The following is a 24,100-nucleotide window of genomic DNA, read 5'->3' on the forward strand; positions in this document are numbered from 1 at the left end:
TTATGCATTTCTAGAAATTTAATGGGATATGGATACCGGCATGTTTGGCATCATCTTTGTGGGGTAAAAAAATTGATTTTTAGATTGCGCTATATTATAGCCCCAGAGTTAGTAATGTCATCGTGCTAAAGTTTCTTGTTTTTCACTTGTGTTCTGTCTGCAAAGTTGTCCAAGCTCATTGGAATCCAGTCAACATTCATTTTGTTCATTGTGTGTATATCTGGTCAAAACTAAGGCTGGAACTGTTTTTGCAACCTACAGTTTTTGCATTCTTCTGAATAACAGGCATTCATATCAAGTGAAATGAGACCTCAGTCTTCAATACATGTAATTCTGCCATGGTCGTGTCTCACTAGTATACAAATTAAATGTGATGTTTGTATGCTGCAATTAAAAGCATTGAGCAAAATAAAATTATGTCCGAGAGTTGCAGTAAGAACAAACACTGAAAGCAACAACAAAAATTGTCCTAATATGATAACACTATGAGAAAAAAGAATGCCCAAACAGAATAACATGGCTAGAGTGTGTAAACAAACGAAGATGAGATGTTTCATCTGACTATGACACAGAGCATGTAATGTTGTTTGAATGTTGTTTCTATGTTTGCTTGTGGAATACAAGTGCAAACCTAACTTGTAATATAATCTCTATTTTTTTTCCTCTACAGGTCACAAGGGAAGGTCAGTTCGTTGACGTTCGCACTGTGGGGCGCTTCTGCTATGAGGATGATGAGCTGCTGGTATCATCGGCATTCCTGGCAACTGGCCGAAGCGAGCAACGACCATACTGCGAGCGGACGCTCAACTCGCTCAAGCACCGCCTGCTGGTGCATCTGTATCGCCAGGTAACTTAAACAGATAAAAGCATGATGTACTTGAATGGCTGTATTGATCACATAATTTGGAGGATAAGTTACCCACTGGTTTAGCACTGAACTTGATATCAAGTGCACATATTTAAAACGGGCAAGACTTGCTTTGTGATTCTCAGAGGAGTGGGTACTATCGTACACCCACAGAAAACAAAATGTCCTTGGTAGATTCCTTTTGCTTCTTTCTCTCCTCTTCTCTGCTTCACGCTTGTGGCATGAATATTTCTGGTGCCAATCACAAACTTACATTTGTGAGTGGTATTAGGCCTGGAAGTTTTGTGGTAATTTAATAACTTTTTTGCGTATCACAACGTGAGTACTGACATCATTCCAGCTCAGTCATGTTTTGAACATCATAGAATTTTTGCACTTGCCCTTGCATGTATATGGCAATGCCCAGTGATGGGCCCAGTGCCTTCTCACCAAGTTGTGTGACATTCTATGTCTGTGAAGAAGCAACAGCCGACCATTGCGCACAATGAAGATGCTTTTGGTCTTAATCATCATTGTCATCATCATCATCATCGGCCTATTTCTGTAAGTCCACTGCAGGACGAAGGCCTCTCCCTGCCATCTCCAATTACCCATCTCTTGTGCTAGCTGATTCCAGCTTGTGCCTGCAAATTTCTTAATTTCGTCATTCCACCTAGTTTTCTGCTGTCCTCGACTGCGCTTCCTTCCCTTGGCACTTATTCTGTAACTCTAATGGCCTGCCGGTTGTCTAACCTATATATTACATGGCCTGCCCAGCTCCATTTTTCTCTCTTGAAATCAACTAGAACATCGGCTATCCGCTTTTGCTCTCTAATCTGCACTGCTCTCTTCCTCTTACCGTTATGCATAACATTCTTCATCCCATTGCTCTTTGTGTGATCCTTAACGTGTTCTTTGTTAACCTCCAAGTTTCTGCCTCATATGTTAGCACCAGTAGAATACAGTTATTGTACACTTTTCTTTTCAACAACAGTGGTAAGTTCCCAGTCAGGATTTGGTAATGCCTGTTATATGCACTCCAACCTGCTTTTATTCTTCTGTAAATCTCCTTCTCATGATCAGGGTCCCCTGTGAGTAATTGACCTAGATAAACATACTCCTGTGCAGACTCTAGAAGCTGTCTGGCTATTATTAAGACAATAGCCTGGCAAGACTATTGTCTTAATAGTGCCTGGCTTTAATTATACTTGTAGATAGCTGTAGTGCATATGTGTGTGCCTGTGGGTGCATGTACCAGTTGTGTATTTGTGTGTCCAAGGGGCGGTATCATCTCTCCTCCCACTCAACATCTGCAGTGGTGTGCCAGGTTGCTAGCCAGGCTTCCTCGAGTTTCTCAGTAAAGTCAGCATTTATCATCTTGCCTCCCACTCAACATCTGCTGTGGTGCGCTAGGTTGTCAGCCAGGCTGCTTCCAGTTCCACAGTAAAGTCTGCATTTCGCTCTCTCTCGCTTTTACAAGAATGATGGTATGTGATGTCGCAACACTCAATTGTGGCCCACTGAAAACTGGCTATTCTGCTTGCCAGGCTTTGTGCTATACAGTTGACTTTCGTTAATTTGACTCCGGATTATTCAATTGCGACTGCAGGCCCCGGTCGGTGCCCATACATTTCTATGGGTGTCAAACCTCTGTTATTTCAATCTCAAAATTGGCCTTCGTCGGATAATTCGAACTTGACTGGTCAGCTTCGCTGCAGTACAGCCCTGTTATGCATTGAAAAATACCAAGAAAGGGGCCGCTGTCACGAGACATTGTATGCGTTCCTTAATTGTACAGGCGACCACCCGCCATTGCTGGTCAGAGTATGAACACCTAGACACCTATTAAGCATACTAGCAGTCATTCAGAGCTGTTTATGACGTTGCTGTGGCGATTAAATCCCTCATTTCGCCCACCATGTGTGACGATTAACAGTGCCTAGTGCGCGGCCTAATACTCATTCCGGTGCCCGAGAAGTGGATAAATACTGTCAGTGTTTTGGGAAAGCTAGCAAAAATGAAGACGGCAGGAGGAAAAAAACCAGAAAGTTGAAAGGACGTTTAAAGCCAACAAAAAAGCAGGCTTTATCTAAAACACTGAAGGTGTGCCAGTAAACTTATTAGGCGTCTCGGTACTCATGCTGTGACTTGAGACAGTGCATGTGCCTGCCTGTGTAAATTTAGGAACACATGCTATGTCACGTAATAGTGGCACCTTTCCCCGCCCAGTATGCTTACCGCATAACACTCCGCATTGCAGCGAAGCTAACAAAAAAGGCAAATACTGTCAAGTGAACAGCGTTTCGGCGTTTCTGCCATTTGTTTAACTCGACCCTTCGGATAATTCGACCAATTTCGTTGGTCCCATTAGGATCGAATTTACGGAAGTCTACTGTATAAGCATTTCTATCAGTATGGGTAGATTCACTATAAATATGGCATAAATATTTGCTGTCATTGACACCATCTCCAATGTGCTCTTTGTTCTTCCAGGCCGAAGCTGAACAGAACCCAACGGCACTGCGTAAGTTCTATCAGCACTTTGACCAGCTTTGCGACCTGCGACTGTGGAAGATGCAGCTGCTGGATGAACGGCATCTGCTGCTCAAGTATGCCAGCGAAGATGTAGTCTCATTCCGGCTGTCGGACCCAAACTCCCAGCCATCCTTCTTTGTGGTTTACAACCTGGTGACCACTGAAGTGCTGGCTGTTTACGAGAACACCTCTGAGGAGCTGCTGGAGCTGCTTGAAAACTTCAGTGACCTGCTGCGCAATGCAGCACTCCACTCGGATGCCCAGCTCACTTGCTCTCCGTCTAACAACATTCATGCACGGCTGGTACAGCAGAGGTGAGGCTCCCGAACAAATCATGTGCAGTGTTCGTAGTGTGCATGCACAGATGTGGCACGACTGTGAAACTTTGTGAATGTTCAGCAGAAGTGTCATTTCGGAAGAATTTAAGGTCTTGTTGCAGGTGGGGCTCAACATCGTTTTAGGTGCTGTGATACCCTTAGTAATTAACTGTGCCTGGAAAGGTACGGAATTTTGCTTCTGGCAGAAAATTGATCAAATGTAGCCATAATTTTAGGCATGCTCTCCACTCTAGAAATTAAATAAGCTCCTGGATGTGTGGGTTATACCAAATTGTTTTCTTCCCCTGCATCTTTGTGAAAATATGTCTGTTTTTAAGCCGCCTCACATTTCTACCCATAGCAATTGTGAAAGTAATAATGAATGAACATACAAGGCAGAATTGTTTATGGAGCTTTATTCTATATTGACAATAGTGTTGGTTATTGTATTGTTTGTATAAGGATTTGAGCATTGTTTTATGTGGTCACTTCCACAAGTTACATACATAGATTTCAATTTTTTCTTTCGCAAGTTGGAGGTGCAAGTTATAGTACATTTAAATATGGCAGTTGCATGCTTTTAAGCCCTAACGAGTTGAGAATAAAATAGTAGATGATGTAGATGTGCTAAAAACGAAAAGTTCTTTACCCTGCTATGAAAGAAGTGACATAAGAACATAGAATTTGCAGTTTATTCAACACGCCTACTATTAAATTCAGTGCTGTATTGTGGCACATTGCTTCTATAACTCAGAAAAAAAAAATTGTGAAGGGTAGTTTCTGACATACTGCCCTGCTGTACCAATGCTATCAAAATTGTATTGAGGCATTGGTTCCTTCTAGTACTTCTTTTTTAAATTTAGGAACTGTGTAGTCAGACACATCCAACACCTATTGCTATGATCTACAGCCACTGCAGCGAATTCTTTTAGAATGACATTGACTTGGTAGCCTTGTCAACAGGTGCATTATCCTGCATAGTGAAAACGCCTTTTTGTGTACTGCCTTTAATTCACATAAGTACTTTTGTTCAAAAGAAGTGTGGCACTTTCCGCACCATATTTAGTTGTAGAAACCTCTCTTCAAAAAATATAGTCCGACGAGGTCCTTGCACCCATCGTCACCTGGGCCTGGGGTCCAGCTCCTGAAGACTCGGGTGAACTGCGCAGAGTGCTCCAGCATCTAAAGTGGCCGTTCACTACCACTTGTGGCTCTGTTCAGGAATGAAGGCTGCTAAATAAAGGAAGCTATGAAAAAGTCGGGCAGACAGATATAAGCGTTGGATTAGGGGTGATAAGTTCACTAAAGGCGGTACTGTAATCCCTGAATGAGGAGGGTCTCCGTGCCGTTAGTATTTAAATAAAAAGTTATGATGCTGGGCAAGCTTCATGAAAAAAAGAAAGCTTCAAATCTCTGGCTGTGACTGCCATGGCTGGGAAAACACCAGCAAAAACTCGTGCAGTTACGTATTCTTAAGTGCATGGTAAATCAGTTCTGAGGAAGCTCACAAGGTGGAGAAAGATTCATGAAAGAAAAAATTTTCATCCGCCCTACTGTGGCACAAAGCTACAAAGGAAACCCAACCAATGGGTTTCTGAGAAAAAAAGCTTTGCAGTTGAAGAAGAGTGCATCCCAGTCACGGATCAAACCCCAGGACAAATGGGTGCTCGCTCTATGATCTCCACTAAAAAGGAGGCTAGCAGATTGTAGAGTGAAGCCAGATTGATCATTGACACTAATCAAAGTAAATCAGTTCTACAAAAGCTGACAAGGTAGAGAAAGGTTCATGAAAGGAAAAAGTGTTTGAATAATTGTAAAATGAAAACATTTGTTTATTTGAGATTTAGGTGGATATTACAGAAGCACAAGCAGTCAAAATGAATGTGGTGCAGTGTCCATCATTGGCCTGCAATTCAGCACTGGGATGTTAAAGCCCAACAATTATTAATAAATAAGTGAATGTCATCTTTATTAGAAAGGCTGGTGCTTTGGCCTATGTTTGGGGGATTGGGGAATTCAGGTGTGGGAATGGGTGGAAAGGGAGGGGTAAGCAGGCAATGGTCAGAAACTGTCTGTGTGGACCTCACAGTCTGAACAACAAACCACTTATCAGCGAAGGCCAGAAGCAAGTTGTACAAAGCACGCTTATTGAGAAGAGTTAACTGCTGGGCTAGTTGTTGATCTTGCATACTGAAAAGATTTTGCGCCAAAAAACAACACACAAAGCTAGGTATCGTCAACACCCGTGGTGTCGTCGTCTTTCTTGTGTGTTGTTTTTTGGCGCAAAATCTTTTCAGTATGCACGCTTATTGAGTTCATCTGCTGGTGGCATTTAGGCCTCGTAGTTCAGAATCGTCATCCTGTCTAGGTATTTGCCGCATGCCTCGCCTGAAATTCCCAGGTGTTTGGCCATGGGATGGCATGGTGTGCAGCAGTCAGGGCACTGATGGTTGAACTGCATCGGTGTATCCTCATCTTCGTTGTGGGTACCTCTTCTTCCTTTGGGAATATAGGACCTCCAGCCATCAATGACATATCGGGGGTTAGGGCAAAACCTGATTGTAGGCAGTGAAGAAGTACCTGTCTGGCTCTTGGTAATCTCGAAGGTAGCGGACAATCATTGACTGGTACTAGTGCACGGATAGCAGCCTTGCGTTCTTGGGCATGTTTCCGCATTGCACGGCGTGGGTCAAATATCTGTATTTGCTCCAAAGGGGTTTTGTTTGTGCTCACTGGCGATGAGCAGCCAGGGGGGACCAGGGCGGCGGTGTGGATTGTACTGCTTTCACGCACTGCCATCTCATGTGCTCTCTCAATAAAAAAAATTGGCTTTGTCCTTTCAAGCTGCGGCTTTGACAATGGTCAGCTGTTGCACTAAGTTTCAATCTGGCACCTATCCCCAGTGACAAATTTGTCTTCTCCATACTGTATTTCATCAGCACCCAAACTATCATACAGCCATTAGACTGAAAACTGCTGTTGAAGAATTGTTTAAATACGGATCTCTCTCTGCATATGCTTAGTATCATAGCAAACTATTTATCCAAGGTGTCAGCCCAGATTTTCAGGCGTTCACCACCAGTGCCTGTTGCTCACATTTCTGCTCCGGTGGTTTGCTAATGTGACAACGCTATGACACACAAGTGCCAGCTGAAGCTCTCTATTGTTTGTGTACATTTTGTCAACGAGGATGTCTAGGCACCACAGCACAAGCTCTTGTCCCCCTGTTTCCCAGGTTCAAGCAGACCATTGTGAATGCTCGTTATGGGGGCCAGACAGAGGCAGTCAAGCGTCTATTGGCACAGCTGCCCATCAGCTCACAGTCATACAGCAACAGTCCCTACCTAGACCTGGCACTTTTCAGTTACGATGACAAGTGGGTGTCAGTGCTGGAGAGGCCCAAGGCCTGTGGAGACTATCCCATCCGGTGAGTGACAGTCATGCACTTCTTGGTTAAAACTGAGAGTGTGACGGCATCCTGTTGGTATGGAACGTTACGATAAATGCACATACCGACCACAAAAGATTGACTAAGGTCAACGTTTTGGTTTTCTTTTGGGAGCCTTGTTCACAATGGTTTGTAAGGCCATGATATCAACTGAAAATAGGCACGCATGATTGCAAAAAAAAAAAAAAAAAAATCTAACATGCGTCTTCACTACACTCCAAGTCACTACACATCCAAGCTACCACCAGAAACTATCAGCCAAAATTTGTACACACTGAATGTCTTGTTCGTGTTATACAACATACAGGGTTTTTCTGTATAGTGATGAGACTGACTGCCTGCCACATGGTGCTGCAGTTGCCAGTAGTGCACTTGCCAGAAGCGGTATTTGTGGTGAGGGTTCTAAGCTAAGTAACACACCGGGTGGCAGTCGTGTCCAAGCTTTGACGCAGTGAGGATTTGAAGTGGCACAAAAGCTGTTTTCAAGTTTTTTTCATGGCAGAAAGCGTTAAAAATGGAGCGTTTGCTGGAGCAGCGGTAGGCGATTAAATTTTGCTTTTGCCTGTGCAAAAAAGCTTCCGAGATGCTTGCCTTGGTTAAGGAGGCTTGCAAAGACGACACCGTGTCAAGGGCCCAGGTTTTCCATTGGTTCATTGAGTTCAAAAACGGACAGGAGACCGTTGAAGACATGGAGCGATCTGGACGCTGTTCAATTAGTGGTTTGTATGAAAATGTGGCCAAAGTAAAGAATCTCGCGGACTCCAACCATCATTTGAGTATCAGATTAATCGCTGAAGACCTCAGCATGTGCAAAACAACGGTTAATTTGAACATGCAGAAGGTTTGTTTGAAATTGGTGGCAAAAGTGTTGACTGATGAACAAAAACATTGACGAGTTAACGTTACTGTGAGATGTTGGTGCAGTTAGAAAGTGAACAGGCTTTTTAAAGGGCATATAAACAGGCGACGAATCATGGGTGTTTTGGTTCGACCTTGAAACCAAGTGCCAAAGTTCAGTGTGGCACACAGCAAACTCCCCACACCCCAAGAAAGCGAGAATGTTGAAGTCCAAGGCAAAGGCAATGTTCGTTGTCTTTTTTGACAAGCGTGGGGTGGTCCACAAAGAGTTTGTGCCTCCGGGACGAACAGTCAATGCCATGTTCTACAAAGAAGTCCTTGAGTGCCTTCACAGAGCCGCCAAACGAAAGTGACCAGAGATTCCCAATTGCTGGAAGCTCAACCACAACAATGCTCCAGCCCACACCGCCTTTATTTTGACCACCTACTTAGCCCGGATAGGGGTTGCAACCTTGCCGCAGCTGCCGTACTGCCCTGATGTGAGCCTGGAAGACATTTTCCTGCTCTCAAAGCTCTAGAGGAGCCTGAAAGGTCACCGTTTCGACGATGTTCCCACCATCCAACAGGCTGTCACAGAGTCTCTGAAAGAAGTTATGGAAGCTGACTTCTGGGAGCCTGCCTTTGCAGCGTGGGAATCACGTTGGCAGCGGTGTATCAACACCCAAGGACACTATCCTGAATAATTTTACTTACATGTACTGATCGGATCAATAAATTCTTTTTACCAGACCCAGCCTCATTACTCTACAGACAAACCCTGTACTTGCATGACTGTTTTATTGTTTTTAATTTAGTTGTGAATGAGACTACCATGTTGGAGCCTAAACGTTAACTCTACTAAATCTTTTGTGGCGAGTGTTTGCCTTCATCTTTAATCACTTTTGGGTTGACGTGTTTCACATCCTGAAATGGCCGAGTTCATGGCACATAGTATTTCTGTGGTTTCAAAATGTTTAATAAGTGCTTAGAAATGCCAGATTTTTTGGTGCAGGGATGAAAAGAAACGAAAAAGAAATTTGCACTTGCACCCCAATGCAGCTACATGTGGCTTTGAAACATGCTTGTAAGTGCATGAAAGTGCATAGTTTTTGTATTGATAAAAATTGAGAACTTTGCAATTTAGCAACCACGTAGACCAACTACTGTTTCATGTCTTACAGCTGTCTCATCATGTGCTCTCACCACAAGGGTAGCAATACAAGAAATAAAAAATGTGTTTCTTGGTACTACACACACCACCTATGTCTCCATTATATGGTGTTTTGCATAGTCATTTCTATTTGAGAACACGTTATGGCACATATAGCTGTCTTGGCACATGCACACACAGAAATTCCATAATGACCATCTGTTTTTTCCATGTTGTTTTGCCACCACTTCCTCTCCTTCATCCTTGCCACATGGCAAAAAGAAACAGAACTTTACCCAATGTAACTACTACGAATCGCAACTCGTGCTTTTGTGACAGCGTATAGCTAGGAGCCGGATGTGTCGACAACTGACCTATTGTTGTTGCACATTTAGCAGTTTCTGCAGGGTTTATAGCATGCAAAATGCAGACTTCGAGCATACTGGTGCAGGTATTTCGGATGCAGTGGCAGGCAGTACACACATGTAGCATAGCTCACAGTGTCTAATACACCAGTCACACAGGCCACTTTCGATGGCACTCGAGCCCGATACGGATTGAATTTCTCAGTTGCAATCGGCTCCATCGCACAGGCTGAGGAACAGAACCAAGCATGACCGAAAAAATTAATCCCATTTGGACTCGAGTATGATAAAAGTATCCTGTGTGACGCTTTTATCAAGCTTGGAGTTGCTGCCATCTGATGCAGCAGTCATTTGCTCCGGGCCTTTTGGTGTAGCAGTGAATCAGTTATACTTAGGTGACCGACTCGTAATGGTGTCTCTCACACAAGTGTCGACAGGATCTTCATTTTCTCTCTCTCTCTAGTTTCGCTGACTGAGTCTGACCTGTTGTGGCACATTTAGGCAAGCTGTGCAAGTGTTCAACTTTGGTGGCTTGTGGGTTAGGCTAGCTCCTTGCCCTTTGGCACTGCAGTTCACCTTTGAGTACTGCACTGCATTTGACTGTTGTTTGAAGTGCAAAATTACATGCAGTTTCTACGCACGTGACTCTGGCCTCCTGAAGTTCAAGATCTACGCAGGCTTGCAAGGGCGCAACGCACCACCGGCAGCACGACGGCTTGTTGCCTTTACCTTCCACCCGTACGACCCGTTTGCCATCAGTGTACAACGAACCAATGCCGAGTACGTAGTCAATTTCCACATCCACAATTCTGACACACCTTTTACATCTTGAGGAATGTTGTCACTTAGCCGCCGAGAATGATTGATCGTGGCACAAAAGTCTGTCAGGGACAAAATTTCTGGACCATATTTGTTGGAATCCAGATGTGTCCACGATTTAGGTTTCTGCTGCAGCTCTTGCAGTCTCCAAACTCTTGCCCATGTTGTACAATACTATATGCAATTCCATTGTGTTCACTGATATGTGAGAAACTGATTTGCGAGTACACTCTGTCTTCTATGCATCTGGCCATATAGTCTGTGATATGGATTTGCGGAAGTGAACAGAAAACATGTCTCAGGGGAAATTTTTGTCATAATGCAAGATGCTACCTAAAGGTGTTTATATTCCTCATGTGATCCAACTTTTTGAGAAGGCAGCATTGTTTACCAGTGTAGAAGTGCAAGAGATTTATTTTGCAGTTACCACAGCATTCAACAGAAACACATTTGTCATGACTGCATAGAAAAAAAAAAACATTACATCGAGTGCTGTTCACTTGGGTACTGTCAACACAAATTAAAATGCAAACAAGTAAAAGAAATGACTCGAGTGTATATTGTTTCCCAGTTTGCCTGGGCAGACAAAGATTTGCGGTAATCATTGATTAAGTGCTAAGTTATGTAATATTTTTAGGGAGCATGTTGCAGTGCGGAATTGAAGCTGATCAGGGCTCAAGGCTCACACACTTGGAGGGCCTCCGTTGGGGTAAAATGCATTGGAATGGCAATGACTTTTTTCCACCAGAAAGTTTTTGTAAAGTACTATTAAACAGATCTGTTTGCAAGAGTGCACTTTGTGGCAATTTTTTTACAAGATTTTTGGGACAAAATATCTTGAAAACTAGTGGTAATCTCAGGATTCCTACTAACTGGACATTCAGCATTGACTAGCTTTATTTGCACCATTGCAACATGTGCCCTAAGGTAAGAAATTGTGCCCAGAGGTAGAAAAAGTATAACTTGCACATTTTCCTTTATCAAAGAGATGATCATAATTAGTGCAAATCTCTGCTGTACTTCTGCACACACAATTTGTCGTCTTAAAGATGACCTCTTCACCTCTACAGATTTGTTTTTAAGATCTGAAGTCTTACGAAACATCCGGTGTAACATAACAAATAACCAATGCTTTAATAAAAGGTAGGCAAAGAAAGTTGTAGCAGCTACTCAGCAATGTTGCAATTTGGCACACATGTGAGGTCCATTTGATTTGCCCTGCACTGCGTGAACTAGTCATTTCAGTTTAGGGTCAGTTCTGTGGTTGTGCAAAACCGGCTTGGCACCTCCTGCTTAAGCCCTGCACTAGATGTCCCACGAGTCCAGGGAACGCTGTGAACTCCTTCTGCATGAAGCCCACACTAGCTGTAGCAGGAAGTGCAGACAAACTGAAAGGACCTCTAGTGGTTGCCTGCATTTTCAGTTTTTCCTCTTTCCACATTGGCTGATTACAGCTGTTCTGGAAGCTTCGTGTTCAAGCTTGATGATCTTAAACCGTTGAATGGTTACTCCCAAGGATTAATCGTGCCTGAATTTTTCTCTCTATATTGTCACATTGTAGCGACAATGAAGAATACAGTAGCAAAACTATGAATCACGAAACTAACCTTTTGTTGGGAGAACCTGTGCCCAGAAAAGCAAGTGGCCTCAAAGCACACTGATAATGCCTAGCACAGTTGGCGATTGATGAAATCTGATCAGCAGGTCAAGCACATCGGCTTTTATACATGACTCGTTGAACGTTCCAGCATAATCGCAGGTGCCCACAGGCATAAAAATCTGATTACACAAAGTTCAGCAAGAACATACGCAACAGATAGAATCAATAATAACATTCAAGTAAGTTGCAAATCAAGCAGCAGAAATGCAGTTCCCAGAAAGAGGATAAATAAGTACACATGGCAATGCTCCCTTCTTAAAAATCATCCCGATGCAACAAACACGAGAACGAAAACTAAAACACATGTATAAAGAAAAATAACAAACAGAAAGAAACAATGCCCCAGAGTTAGTTGTCGCTCGTCGAAAGGCTTGTCAATATTGAGACTGGGCAGACATGTCCAATCACGTTTCTCACTATGAATTGAGATTTCTAGGCTGCTTGCAAATGTTGCTGCATCTTTTCTCTAGTCACAGGATTCCATGCATGATCATACAAACTCTAAATGTGTAACCATACATTGTTTGCTCTTGTGCTCTGTCCACGGATTTGTATGAAGCCTATAACATCTGTTTGCAGTATTCTGGACTGTGTGTACAGTACTTGCATGAAGTGCACTGTCGTCCATTCACTGTTGAAGAGAAGCCAAATTTTGAAACCTTGCTGTGCATGTTATTCACATTTGTAGCCTGTGGCAATTGCAAAATGTAGTACACTGTAAATTGTGGGCATGTACAGTGATTGTAATGCATTGAAATGTTCAATAGACTTGGAAGCCTTTGCGAGATGCAACCAAGGGCACCTCTCTGTGCTGCAATTACTGCAACTTTTACTTTGCATTTGATGCATGTAAAGTCATTGGGGGCTTTTTATTGCTTTCCAGTGTGTTTGTTTTCTGCAACATTCTGCAAACACTCTAGTGAGAAAATGGGGGTCTATGGTATCGTAGCAACTAAGTTCACTTTGTTGTGTTGGCCTCTGAATGAAAGCCTCTTGGATTATGCTACATAGTGAGTTCTTGTGTGCATTTTTATTTGAGTGCACTGTGTCCTTGTGTCACAAATTTCTATGATTTACTTTCTATGATTGATTTCTATGAAATGTGTACATGAATCATGTATGAATGGCTGGTGGACTTATGATTGTTTTGTGAGCAGATGTACTCAAATTATGTTGCATGTGTGGATCTCTTTTAAAAATTGTAATGATGCCACAGTTCTGGGTTTGTGTCGTTCCATGTACAAATCTGTTAGCTTTCTCATGTCACATTGCAAATGCTCATGGATTAATTTATGCGGGTCTGTGGGAAGTGTGCATTACCTCATCACTTCTCTCAACAGTTGCACAATACATTTTGAAATAAATAGGATGAACAGACAGAGACAGAAAACAGTAGGAAATAAGAGGCAGACAGTTTTTAGTCTTCACTTAGTTCCTGTTTGTGCCATAGTTGTTCCACTAAGACATTAGACTTGCTAAATGGTTCTTGTACAGTTACTCCACAGTTCCACTACACTTCTTTCTTTGCATTTGGAATGCATGGCCTTTCTATACTTGTTACGCATGTCATGTCATGCACAAGAGCTGCTAAGAGGAATTTTCGTGCAAAAAGAAAATTCCTGAACTTCGGTGCAGTGGCGAATATACTAAACAATGTAGTTATGAAAATCCTTGTTTTCAACATTTACGAGCAGTTGATGTGACAGGACGCACTCCTTTTGTCCACGTCCGAAACTTGTTATACGTTTACTACTCGTAATTGATCACCAACAAGCCCGGATTGTCACCTTAGTTAAAGTGTTTAGCAAGTTTTGCACAAAGAGGATTTGCTGCAACGAACTTTAGAAAGCATTAGGCATGGTATGTACACATCTGAGGACCTTTTTTTTGTGTGTGTGTGTGTGAACGAAGGCATGACACTTATGGAGCACTAAAGATAAAAATAATTTGAGCTGTATATTAGGAAATTACCCCTCTACAATATAAAAAAGAAGCGTTTTTACTGTGAGGAGAGGCTAGTGTTAAGCCAGAAAAGACTGATGAGTTTGCCGCATTAAAGCCCCTGTACCAGGTTGCTGCAACATCATAAATTTTGACAGCGTCTGCTCAGGCCTAGTTCATTGCGTATTGTTAAGGATGAACTACACTTTGTTCTAAAGGAGCCAAAGCAGCCCAAATGTGGAAAAATACTTTGAAATCCACACTGTCACACTGACTTACTGGCGCTGGGGTTTCAGTGCGAAATTAATATAACTTTGACTTTCATGTCCTTTTCTAAAAATCAAGCTACTACCACACAATTAACAAAAATATGTTTGTGAAGGAAGAGCACACAAGAACGGGACAAAATATACGACGGAGAGCCACACGAGCGCTCATGCCTGGCATCTCCCTTGGCCTATCCTTAAGTGCTGTTCCTTCGCATGCATACCACCAGTCCAAGTTAGCATACTGTTGACAAAAGCACAGCTTGAAAAGAATATCAGTCTAAACTAATTCAGGGTTTCTGTTTAGTGTCCCTTTAAAGTCGTAATCATTGTAGATATGTCTGGCAGACAGCCTGGTCCACTTATAAGATATGATAGGCTCAGGATATGTTAGCTGTGGCTTCTCTTGAGCTAGCTGGTTCGTGAATATCACGTTGTGTAGTCTAGTCTAGATGCTTAATGTAGGAAACACAGTACGTGGCCAATTAACATCTGGCATATTTATTTGAAAGCAGAGGGCACACTTTGCAGAGGATACATAATTTTGTTTGAATGTTTGATTGATTTTCCATTATGTTTACATGTGTCACCTGCTTCAGGTAAAGTTTTTTAGCCAGCCATCTGTGTTCCTTGCTATGTACTATGTCTCTTGCATAGGCTTTCCACTCCATCAATGAGTATATTTGATTTTCCAAGTGCCAGAAAAGCATTTATTGAAAGATACAAGCATGAACTAGTGAAAGGGAGAATGCCACATTATTACATCCTGCACTGCTGTAGTACAACCTAGCCACTTTGCCAAGTTTCAGTGCTTAGGTCGTGTTGACACCAAGCAACATGTGCTGTTGATTTGTGTGCTACACTAGTTACCTGACTCCTTTACCAGTCAGGAAAATTTACAACACTGCAGTGATTTACGAACAGCATCGACTGCTCAGCCTTTGGTTCTCTACATCGACCTACTCCCTCCTTACCATACTCTTGCACCTCAACCACCTGAACCCCCAGTTACAACCTTCGGGAAGGTGGAGGGGGGGGGGGGGGTATTGTGTGCAACGCACAGATGTGATCACATACAGTAGCACTCAATTTTTTTAAAGCAAGCATGCGCAGTTATTGGCACAAAACAAAGTTCAAGCTACAATTTGATTTTACACATTCATTTGTCCTATCGGAGCTTTCACTGGCCTTGCCTATTGATGTGTGGCTTCATGGCAAGGCAAAGCTGTACCTAAGGAAAGAAATTTTGTGTGTAGTCAACATTGCCAATTTGCATTTCAAATATTTTGAATTTGGTGGTGGACTGGTGCGTGTTGCAAGTGTAAACATAACGGTACATCTTGTGGCCCACATAATGCATTTTGTTGAACCAGCACATTGGTACTCCGTATAAAAACTTGCACTGATTAGGACGAAACTCTAAGGCCTGATCGTTCCTTTGTGCCATTTCTTGTTATACCTATTATGTGCATTGGGCTTAAGTGACCACTAGGCTTACCTTGATGATGCCTCTTCATTAAATAAAGATTTCAGTTGTTGGAACAACAAAAACAGCTTTTATTTGGGATAAATGTCTCATTTGCATGACATTTAACAAGATTTTACAACAGCGAAAAAAGAACCACGGTTTGAGAGTTCCTGTAGCGATGCATGTATGGAACGGACAGAGAGAAAAAGATACAGGTCTATGGAGAACAACATCAAGATCACAGTGGTTACGGTTACAAGTTACGCTGGTGGCTGGCCGGGTTAGAAATCGGCACACAGAAGAGTAGTAGTGGGAAAGGGAAAAAAGAATGGGGATTCTAGGACTACAGGAAGCTGCTATGGAGGCTGGAGGTGAGCGAACAGCACAATTTTTTTTAATGTGAATATAAGATTCCATTTCAAGAACTCATACGGGGTGTGCCGTATTGCCACGAGACGGGGACGGTGTGAGGTGTGTCTGAGACAACAGAAGTGAATGTATATTGCCTTTGGTATTTGGATTTTTAAAATCTCGGATGTCGTAAAATATTAGTTCCATCATTTTGTATGGCAAGAAACTATCATGTACGTGCGATGGGCCGCTGGTGCTTTTCACAGGCCAGATTGTGAAGCAAGCTCGAGTGGAGGGCACAGAGCCTCAATATTGCTGACTAGGGCATATTGCTAGAAGGGACACACTGTAGACCTAGTGGTTACTTGAAACACACAGAAAGTCTGAGAGCATATGCTCTCTTTGCGACATGTTTTGTATGTAGCGAACGGCTATATACCATGATGCTAAAATATGCTTAACAAGAACCAGCTTCTAGCGCACTGTCCTCGGCTAGCTATATAGTAGCCACATCTGGCTGCAGTGTTTGAAAATGAAAAGTGAGGCACCAAGACAGATGCAGATGAGCAGTACATCCCCTCTCGAAACAGGACCATTTGCCACCCAGTGGACTAGATGTGTCTGCTCCTCCAGCAATGCACCAACGACAGCTGAACGAGACGTGCGCACGTGAGTACACACGGTTGCGTCGGATATGTCAGAACGCAAACACTGCAACACACAATTCAAGATGCACTCACTCACATGTGTAAGCATGCGCTTCTTCAGGGAAAAGCCACACGACATGGTGGTCTTGCACATCATGAACAGTGAAGAACAAACTACAGACAATACAAGCAAACAGTGGCAAAAATTCGTGGCCTGCCTTGTAGCAGTTGTGCAATCTCAAATGAATGTAAGAGCCTACATCAACCTTCCCCAAACCTGAATCAAACCAGGACATATGGATTGCAAAGCCTTCTGAAGACCATTATTTCCAACCTTCCCCAAACCTGAATCAAACCAGGACATATGGATTGCAAAGCGTTTTGAAGACCATTATTTCCTCACCGGAACCTTTTAAAAGGCAAGTGATGTTTATCACTGTAGATCAGTGTTTACTGCGGGGCAAATCAATTGAAAGTTGAAGCGAGTATGTGTGCATTTTAGTGGTACTGTTCTAGCGAGGTACTGTGATGTAGCTCCAAAATAGCATTCGTGGCTACACCTTGTGATGCTCTGCTCAAACAATTCATACGAGCCTCTTGCTGCATCCTGTGTCTGTGTATTCTAACATATTAGCGTCAAAGTTTTTGTAACAACACAGACTTCCTAATATGTATTATACCCTTCCCTGCCAAGAAATGTCACACCAAAGAACACTGTAGCACATGCCAATATGAACACACCATCAGATACAGATTACCAGCATTGCTGTTTATATTTGCATCCCAGTACTCGTTTGACATGTAAACGCTGATATGTATACATACTGGCTAAAACTCTTGTATATGCTGTTACAACTCTTATCATAAAAGCCTCACATAACCATTACCCGCCGGCTGTGCCAACTTCCCGTTGCCAACACTCGTACATTTTTGCCAAAGCTAAATACCCTTGTCTTCAAGATCACTCTGCTGCATCAAAAAAAGATGGTGTATTACACCCGAAGTAATGTGGTCAACAGTTTTTCTAGCAAAAAACTGTAAAGTTCAGCTTTAAAAGTGCACACTAAAAGTAGGCATGTGAAGCATTTGCATTGCAATGTAGTATGCAGTAACGCATCCCCATGCTCTAAGCTAAACACTGGAAATTAATCTGGGAATTTATGCTACTTGTGTGGTGATTGGTGTGGTGCTTTTTTTTCTTTTAAGTTTGCAGGTTTCGATGTACTTGTAGTTAGCTTTTTCTCATAACATTTCAGCATACATCCAAACAGACACTGCTATCTGTAAAACACTTAAAACTGCACTCATTAGGTGAAAGTCGAAGGCTTGATCGTTGCTTTATGCTCACAAATGAAATGATTATGCCGTCAGAACAAGTGAACTGTAACACAAGGAGCACAGACATATTAAAAGACTGGAAAGGTAAGGGGAACCACCAATCCTCATATCCATCTTCATTCTTGTTTTGCATCTGTGTTTGGCTGAAGAAAAACACTGAAAAGTGACCAGTAGCGGGGGATGGCTGCATATTGATGGCCTTGACAGACTAGTGACAGAAAAAGTGGGATTTCCTTAGGCACTGCCCATACAACAAGACATCCTTTATCGCTCCTGTTTCGTAGCTGTCATTGCAAGGTACTGACGAGCAGTCGTGCGGTTCTCCATTGGGTGCTGGTTTGAACATTCCAAACAAGTGAAGAACAGCAATAGTGCCCACCACCTACATGCAGAAAATGCTCTTTCCTTTCTACTGCAATACAGGCACGAATAGCACCAGCTGAACGTTAGAGGGAAGCATTTCACAACCATGCTCTCGCAAATGATGAACTTGAAGGGAGGGGGAGAACTTTCATCATGAGGCCAGCCACTAAAGGAGCACAAAGTAAGCTAACTCAGGAGTTCCCAAACTGCATTTCAAGGAACCCTCACATTCCACATAGGACTTCTTTGATTTTCATGAGCGTACTGAGTGATCTATGTGCCCCCATTTTTTCCTTTTCACCTAGTCTATACCACAGCAAAGCTACTTATGGTTGATTGCTCATTCATTGTAATCAGTGTGTCAGAATGGAATGAAAAAAAAAGAATATATTTTTGATTGCATCAAGAACACACATGAAATATTATTTATTATTCTGTTTCGAAGTGAAACCAAAATATTTTTTTATCAGCTTTCGGTTCAAGAGGAAAGTCGATAATCCGAAACAACTGACACCAGGCAATATTAGAATTGGCACGTGTCTTGGAGGTCCTCATAAGTGCATATCTCGGGCAGGGATATTGCGAGTGATAGCCGGTCGAGTGCTCCGCTAATCTAAGCCTGCCGCTCCATGCATTAGCAGATCAACATAGTAGCGAAACCCAGGGCTTGCGTGCTGAAGAGCTTACTGTTTTGTTTTCTACAGGTACAACACTTTGTTACCACAGTTTTGTCGTTTGTTTAAGTTCAGTGTATTGGAACAGTGGTCCTGCATTTTGGAGAGCACACTCGATGACGTGCTGCTTATGAGATCATGTTCAGTGCCTTGACTCAAGGCACTGAGCATGATGTCGGAATTTATAATTCAATTATTGAGAACAATAAATTCTATGCTTTCATTGTTAATCTGCTCTGAAAACTTTTGAATGCAAACAAAAACCGTTATAAACTGTGACGGATCATTTTCTTTTTTTTTTCTTTTTTTTCATTCCGGAGCAGAACCGGAATGGAATTTTTTGCAGTAGAACAAAACCAAAACCCGAATGACAAACATTTGTTGCGACACCCTGATTGTAACAACCGCTCAACTTTGAGTAACTGCTTGATTGATTAATTCGTTGATTGAGTGTGGGTACTCATGGAAGAAACCTCGTCAGGTCCACACAACTTTCTGGAGCCCTGCGAGCACCTCGACTGACATGCGTGACTGATCACCTATGCGGCTTTTTCTTCACAATCGCTAAGCTACTAATGATTCTCCCAATCCACCCTTTCCAGCAATGTGCAGATATGAGCCTTGTGTAACCATCTACCTGAGTGAGCGCAGATGTTAAATGAGGAGGCCCTTTGTCTGCGCTCTTCTTCACGTGTATCTGACAGGCAGAGGATGAGGGGTTCCTTGCCACATATTGAATGCCAAGGTCGTTCCTCTAGAGCCAAGAAGTTTGGGAACCCCTGTGCTACACATATTTGATGTACTTGTCAGCACAGACAGACAATGAAGGGAGCAGTATGGGAAGCTGCAGATTGGTGACAAGCACATGGGGGGGGGGGGGGGGGGTAAGTAGAATCTCCAGCGAGCTTTATAACTCCCACATACAATAAGTGTAGCAGTTTTGATAGAACAGGGCGTTTAAGTCACGATCAACAAGGCTCACTACAGGCATTGGGAGACGTGGTACATGATTGATGCCATGAAAGACATTGAGTCCAAGGCAGAAGCTTCCAAAAAAGAAAGTTACAATGGTTTACAAAGTGAAAAAGAAGAAACCAAGACATGCCCAGTTGGCTGTAACCAGGTGATAGAACCTGGCCATGTCTTAAATCTATTCTGAACAACAAAAAGGTTGTCATCAAATGATGCCTCTTAACACACAGCACATAAATTTCTAATGAAAGAGAAAAACGAAAGAAAAAATGTTATCTGCAACCAGCACAACCTTCTGATTTGTGCCTATGAAAAGCACTTCTAGCTTTTCTTTTCTTTTCATCTTCAAAAAACAAACCACTGTCATTTCTCATCCCACAGGAATAAAAGCTCATCAAGAATAGGGCAGGGGTAGGGGTGCAGAGTCCAAACATAAATAAACAATGACTTAAAAATGTCCGTGGCACTAAATAATAAATATTTACATTTTCACACTCAGCACTGGGCAGTTGCCATTATGATTGAAAGCACGGCTGCAAGGGAAAACTCATATATAAACAACCCAAAATGACTAAAGTCCAGAGGTGAACCGTCCACAGATAAGACCAAAATCAACAGATGGGACTTGCTGAATTCAGAGCTAACACAGATGGAGGGTTGGTAGAGCCTCTTGTTCCCACAGCAGGCATTTGTGCAGCTGGTAACAACTGAAAAAAGAAGTACACGTCTGATGAGTCGAACATTCTTAAATTTACGCTACAGTGCTGTCTAGCAAAACTTGTTGGTGGGCAAGTTGGCACTTTGAAGCCATAGAGGAATGGGTACAAACAGCACACATATGCTTGCACACTTCTGCATGAATGCAAACATGGTGAGAGACAGAAGAATATCTATGCAGAGCTGCCAGCCTTACAAATTTAAATAAGCTAGTCATAGCCAAAAAGCTACAGTTTGGCTAGAAAATACAAAACTATTTTAATTACCTAAGATGTTATTAAAGATTGGCAGGCTGTGCTATGTAGGCACAATGTGAATTATTTCACCTGTGCCACAAATGTTTTTGAAGCATATTCATGAACTACTACTTGTATTTCAGCAGCCAACATTTCAGTTGCTGTTATACATTAGTTATATAAGTTAATGTCATTGCTGTGTGACTAGGTCTGTGTAGTCTACTGGTCTAAAAAATGAGGCTGTGGAAAATTATTGAGCAACTGTATTTTGCATTCCTTTGGAATAAGCGTTGCCCCAAGCTAAGTGCGAACAAGACCTTAAAAATCATCGGTGTCAACACAACAATTGTAAACAAGCTCTAAAAATCCGGCACTTTAGAATACAATGGCAAAAGTTATGTACATGGGAACAAGCGCCTTTCATTCACGTTACGGCACTGATTTTTCTTTGTCTCTCCTATGTATGCTTGCGCACTTCCACATCTTTCCCTCTATGGATGTACTGTCATCACTCCTGGGCACATGCAAGAGATCACAGCAGCATGAGCAGCCTCGGCGCCAATACGAACTGCAAAGGGATCTGAACCTCAGCTTGTTAGTACAGCTTCGTTATACTTTTTTTTTTATCGTGAAACAAATATGAAGCTGTTATGCAGCCTGTACGAGAAACGGTCATGCAAAATACACTTGAACGAGTCTTAATTAACAAATTCCAGAATAGAAATCAAGACTTATGCTAGATTTTTTTTTTTTTATCCATTCAAAACATTTTTCATTTAAGGTTGATTGATGGCATCTAATGTCCAAAAGCCTGGGCTGTATGAGAAATGTCACGATATAAAGCTCTGAATACATTTTGACAATTAACAGATTAATTTAGGTGCCTGTTAAAGCACACCTAAATATAAATATATGAATTTTCTTTCTTTTCCCTTGACTGCCATGACAAATTGCAAGAACAATGTGTAGAAGTGCAAAAGAAAAATAGGCGAAAGTCATTGTGTATTTTGTCAAAATTACAAGAAACTGAACACATACACATGTGCAAAAATTGCCAGAAGTTCATGACAAGTTGACTCCTCATCAGCACCAGGGGATGCTTGTTGTGATGGTGATTATCTCGTCACTGGCATATAAGCGGTTAATATGATAGCATTATAGGCAGATTGTACCCACTTATAGGTATCCACCCGACAAAAGATATGGGCCGATCCCAAACACGGAACAGTATAACACAGTGTCTCAAAGCGCTAGCTGCCACGAGAGAAGAATGCAATAAACTGGCATGTGACACATGCACACAGCATTCTAAAGAGTGATTTTGGCACAAGTATATTCCATTCCAGAACAGGTGTAGAATGGCACAGCTATACATTCTGCCCACACTACATTTCTCCTCAAGTAGATCATATTAATAAAGGTAGGGCATTCAAATGAGAAATAACACATTCAAAAATTATTTCTTCTCATACACAATTTCAGATTGGAGTCAGTTACTCCTTTTTTGACATGTACTGGCTCCTGTACTTTTTCCTATTGTGTAGCCCCCACTTCCTCCCTCTCCCTTGTAATGCCTTGTTGGGGCTGAAGGTACTGTGATAAAAAATATATGTATAAGCATGCATGCGATCGTGGCTTAATGGTTACAACATTGGCTGCTGTGCTGAAAGACAAGTTTGATCCCACCGTTCATGCATTTCTTTATAGCATTATAGGCAAACTTCGCCTTCAGTGGAGGTATCTAATGAAAGAAAGGTGTGTTGAGTGTATATGGGTGTGTAAGTGTGCACGAAATCACAAGGTTGTAAGACATACTTAGAGATTTAGCAATGCTAAATTCTGACACACACACGCGCGCGCGCGCGCGCACGCGCACGCGTGTGTGTGTGCGTGCGTGCGTGTTTGGACACACACAGACACACCCGTGTGTGTGTGTCTCACTGCTGGTACTCACTGCTGGTACTCTGCAGTGGTATAGGCATTGACCATCCTGCTGAGTCAGCACCAGCACCTGTCCTGCCTGTTTCATGTAATGTTCCGTCTTTAGCACTGCAAATATGTCGCACAATTAACCAAATAGCCTAACCTTCTGCATAAAACCACCACAGCAGCTATTGGCTATTTTGGGGGCCACCAGCCATGCCATCCTGCCATGTCGGCAACTGTCCTGCCTATTTCATGTCATGTTCTGTCTTTAGCATGCAAATGTGCCACGCAATTTAACAACTACCTCAGCTTTTTGCCTAAACCACCACAGCAGCTATAGGCGATTTTGGGGGCCATGCCATGCTGCATATGCCAGTTCTTGTCAAGTTGCCACACCCGAGAAAATATGTTGAGAACACCAAGTGCCTACGGCTTCCCTTCTGCCGCTTATTAACCCTGTCCATAACGCAGGAAATGACAAAAAGTGTACCGAATTCCTCAGAGATTTTCAGAAACATGCCTTCATGACAAATATACTCGTCATCAGTTATACTGGTTTAAATTTCAGTGACTGTACTTGTCACCGGTAGACAAAGGGTAACTGCAGTGGCCCCCTGCTTTTGTTTGGCCAGCCGTGGCTGGCCACTTTGATAAGAAGTAGAAACAAGGCCTGAACTTACGCAGCATCATCAGCCAGCAGCAGAACAGCAGTGGCTAGAGCTCAGCCACGCGCAGCTTCATGGCAGCGGCACCACCACCTCGACATAGTTGACAGGGAACATGCCCGTGTGGCCATCGATGCTGCCCTCGTACCAGTTGTCGTCGACGCGGCGCACGAGCGAGATGAGGTCCCCCTCATGGAAGCCCAGCTCGCCCTCATTCTCCGGCTCGAAGTCGTACAGCGCTCGGCAAGTTGGGGCGCGTGGGGCCCGGGCTGGTGACCGCACCGGCGATGGAAGTGGAGAAGCTGAGCCGCACCCATCCCCCAACCGCCATCAGTGGGCGCCACACACACACACACATGCACCCTTCCCACTTCTCCCTCGCCGTTTGTGTTCTGAGCACTCAGTTTGTACCAGCCAAATCTAATGTGCAATTTTAAGCACGCTTAAATGCCCAATAGTGATCAGTCGAATGTGCCACGAGTCTCCAGATGTGAAATTATGTCGTCTACCAAAGCATGGGAAGGCTCATGTGCAGCCAGTCAAAACTGATAAAAAATT

The 24,100-nt window shown here is 42.8% G+C and overlaps 2 protein-coding genes across 12 annotated transcripts in view; one reads left to right on the forward strand and one right to left on the reverse strand.

Annotated features, from left to right (window-relative positions):
* abo (de-etiolated protein 1 abo) overlaps window positions 1-24,100 on the forward strand; it is a 39,114-nt gene that overhangs the window by 1,721 nt on the left and 13,293 nt on the right. Inside the window, exons 2-5 of one of the 2 annotated variants that reach the window (XM_075681607.1) lie at window positions 671-847; window positions 3,341-3,696; window positions 6,935-7,126; window positions 10,130-10,279. In XM_075681607.1, the coding sequence (XP_075537722.1) occupies window positions 671-847; window positions 3,341-3,696; window positions 6,935-7,126; window positions 10,130-10,279 (875 nt within the window). Of the gene's footprint in view, window positions 1-670; window positions 848-3,340; window positions 3,697-6,934; window positions 7,127-10,129; window positions 20,088-24,100 lie in introns of those variants that run through there. The other variant, XM_075681606.1, reaches the window with a different exon arrangement.
* EndoA (SH3 domain containing GRB2 like, endophilin-A) overlaps window positions 20,136-24,100 on the reverse strand; it is a 112,334-nt gene continuing 108,369 nt past the window's right edge. For 6 of the 10 annotated variants that reach the window (XM_075681609.1, XM_075681616.1, XM_075681612.1 and 3 more), the window contains 2 exons: window positions 23,558-23,844; window positions 20,136-20,705 (listed from right to left, as the gene is read on the reverse strand). In XM_075681609.1, coding sequence (XP_075537724.1) covers window positions 23,615-23,844 — 230 coding nt within the window. In that variant the 3' untranslated portion in view covers window positions 20,136-20,705; window positions 23,558-23,614. The remainder of the gene's footprint in view (window positions 20,706-23,557; window positions 23,845-24,100) is intronic. The other 4 variants (XM_075681617.1, XM_075681615.1, XM_075681611.1 and 1 more) reach the window with 1 other exon arrangement.

The sequence above is a fragment of the Dermacentor variabilis genome, chromosome 2 (assembly GCF_050947875.1).
Source record: "Dermacentor variabilis isolate Ectoservices chromosome 2, ASM5094787v1, whole genome shotgun sequence".
Classification (NCBI taxonomy): domain Eukaryota; kingdom Metazoa; phylum Arthropoda; class Arachnida; order Ixodida; family Ixodidae; genus Dermacentor; species Dermacentor variabilis.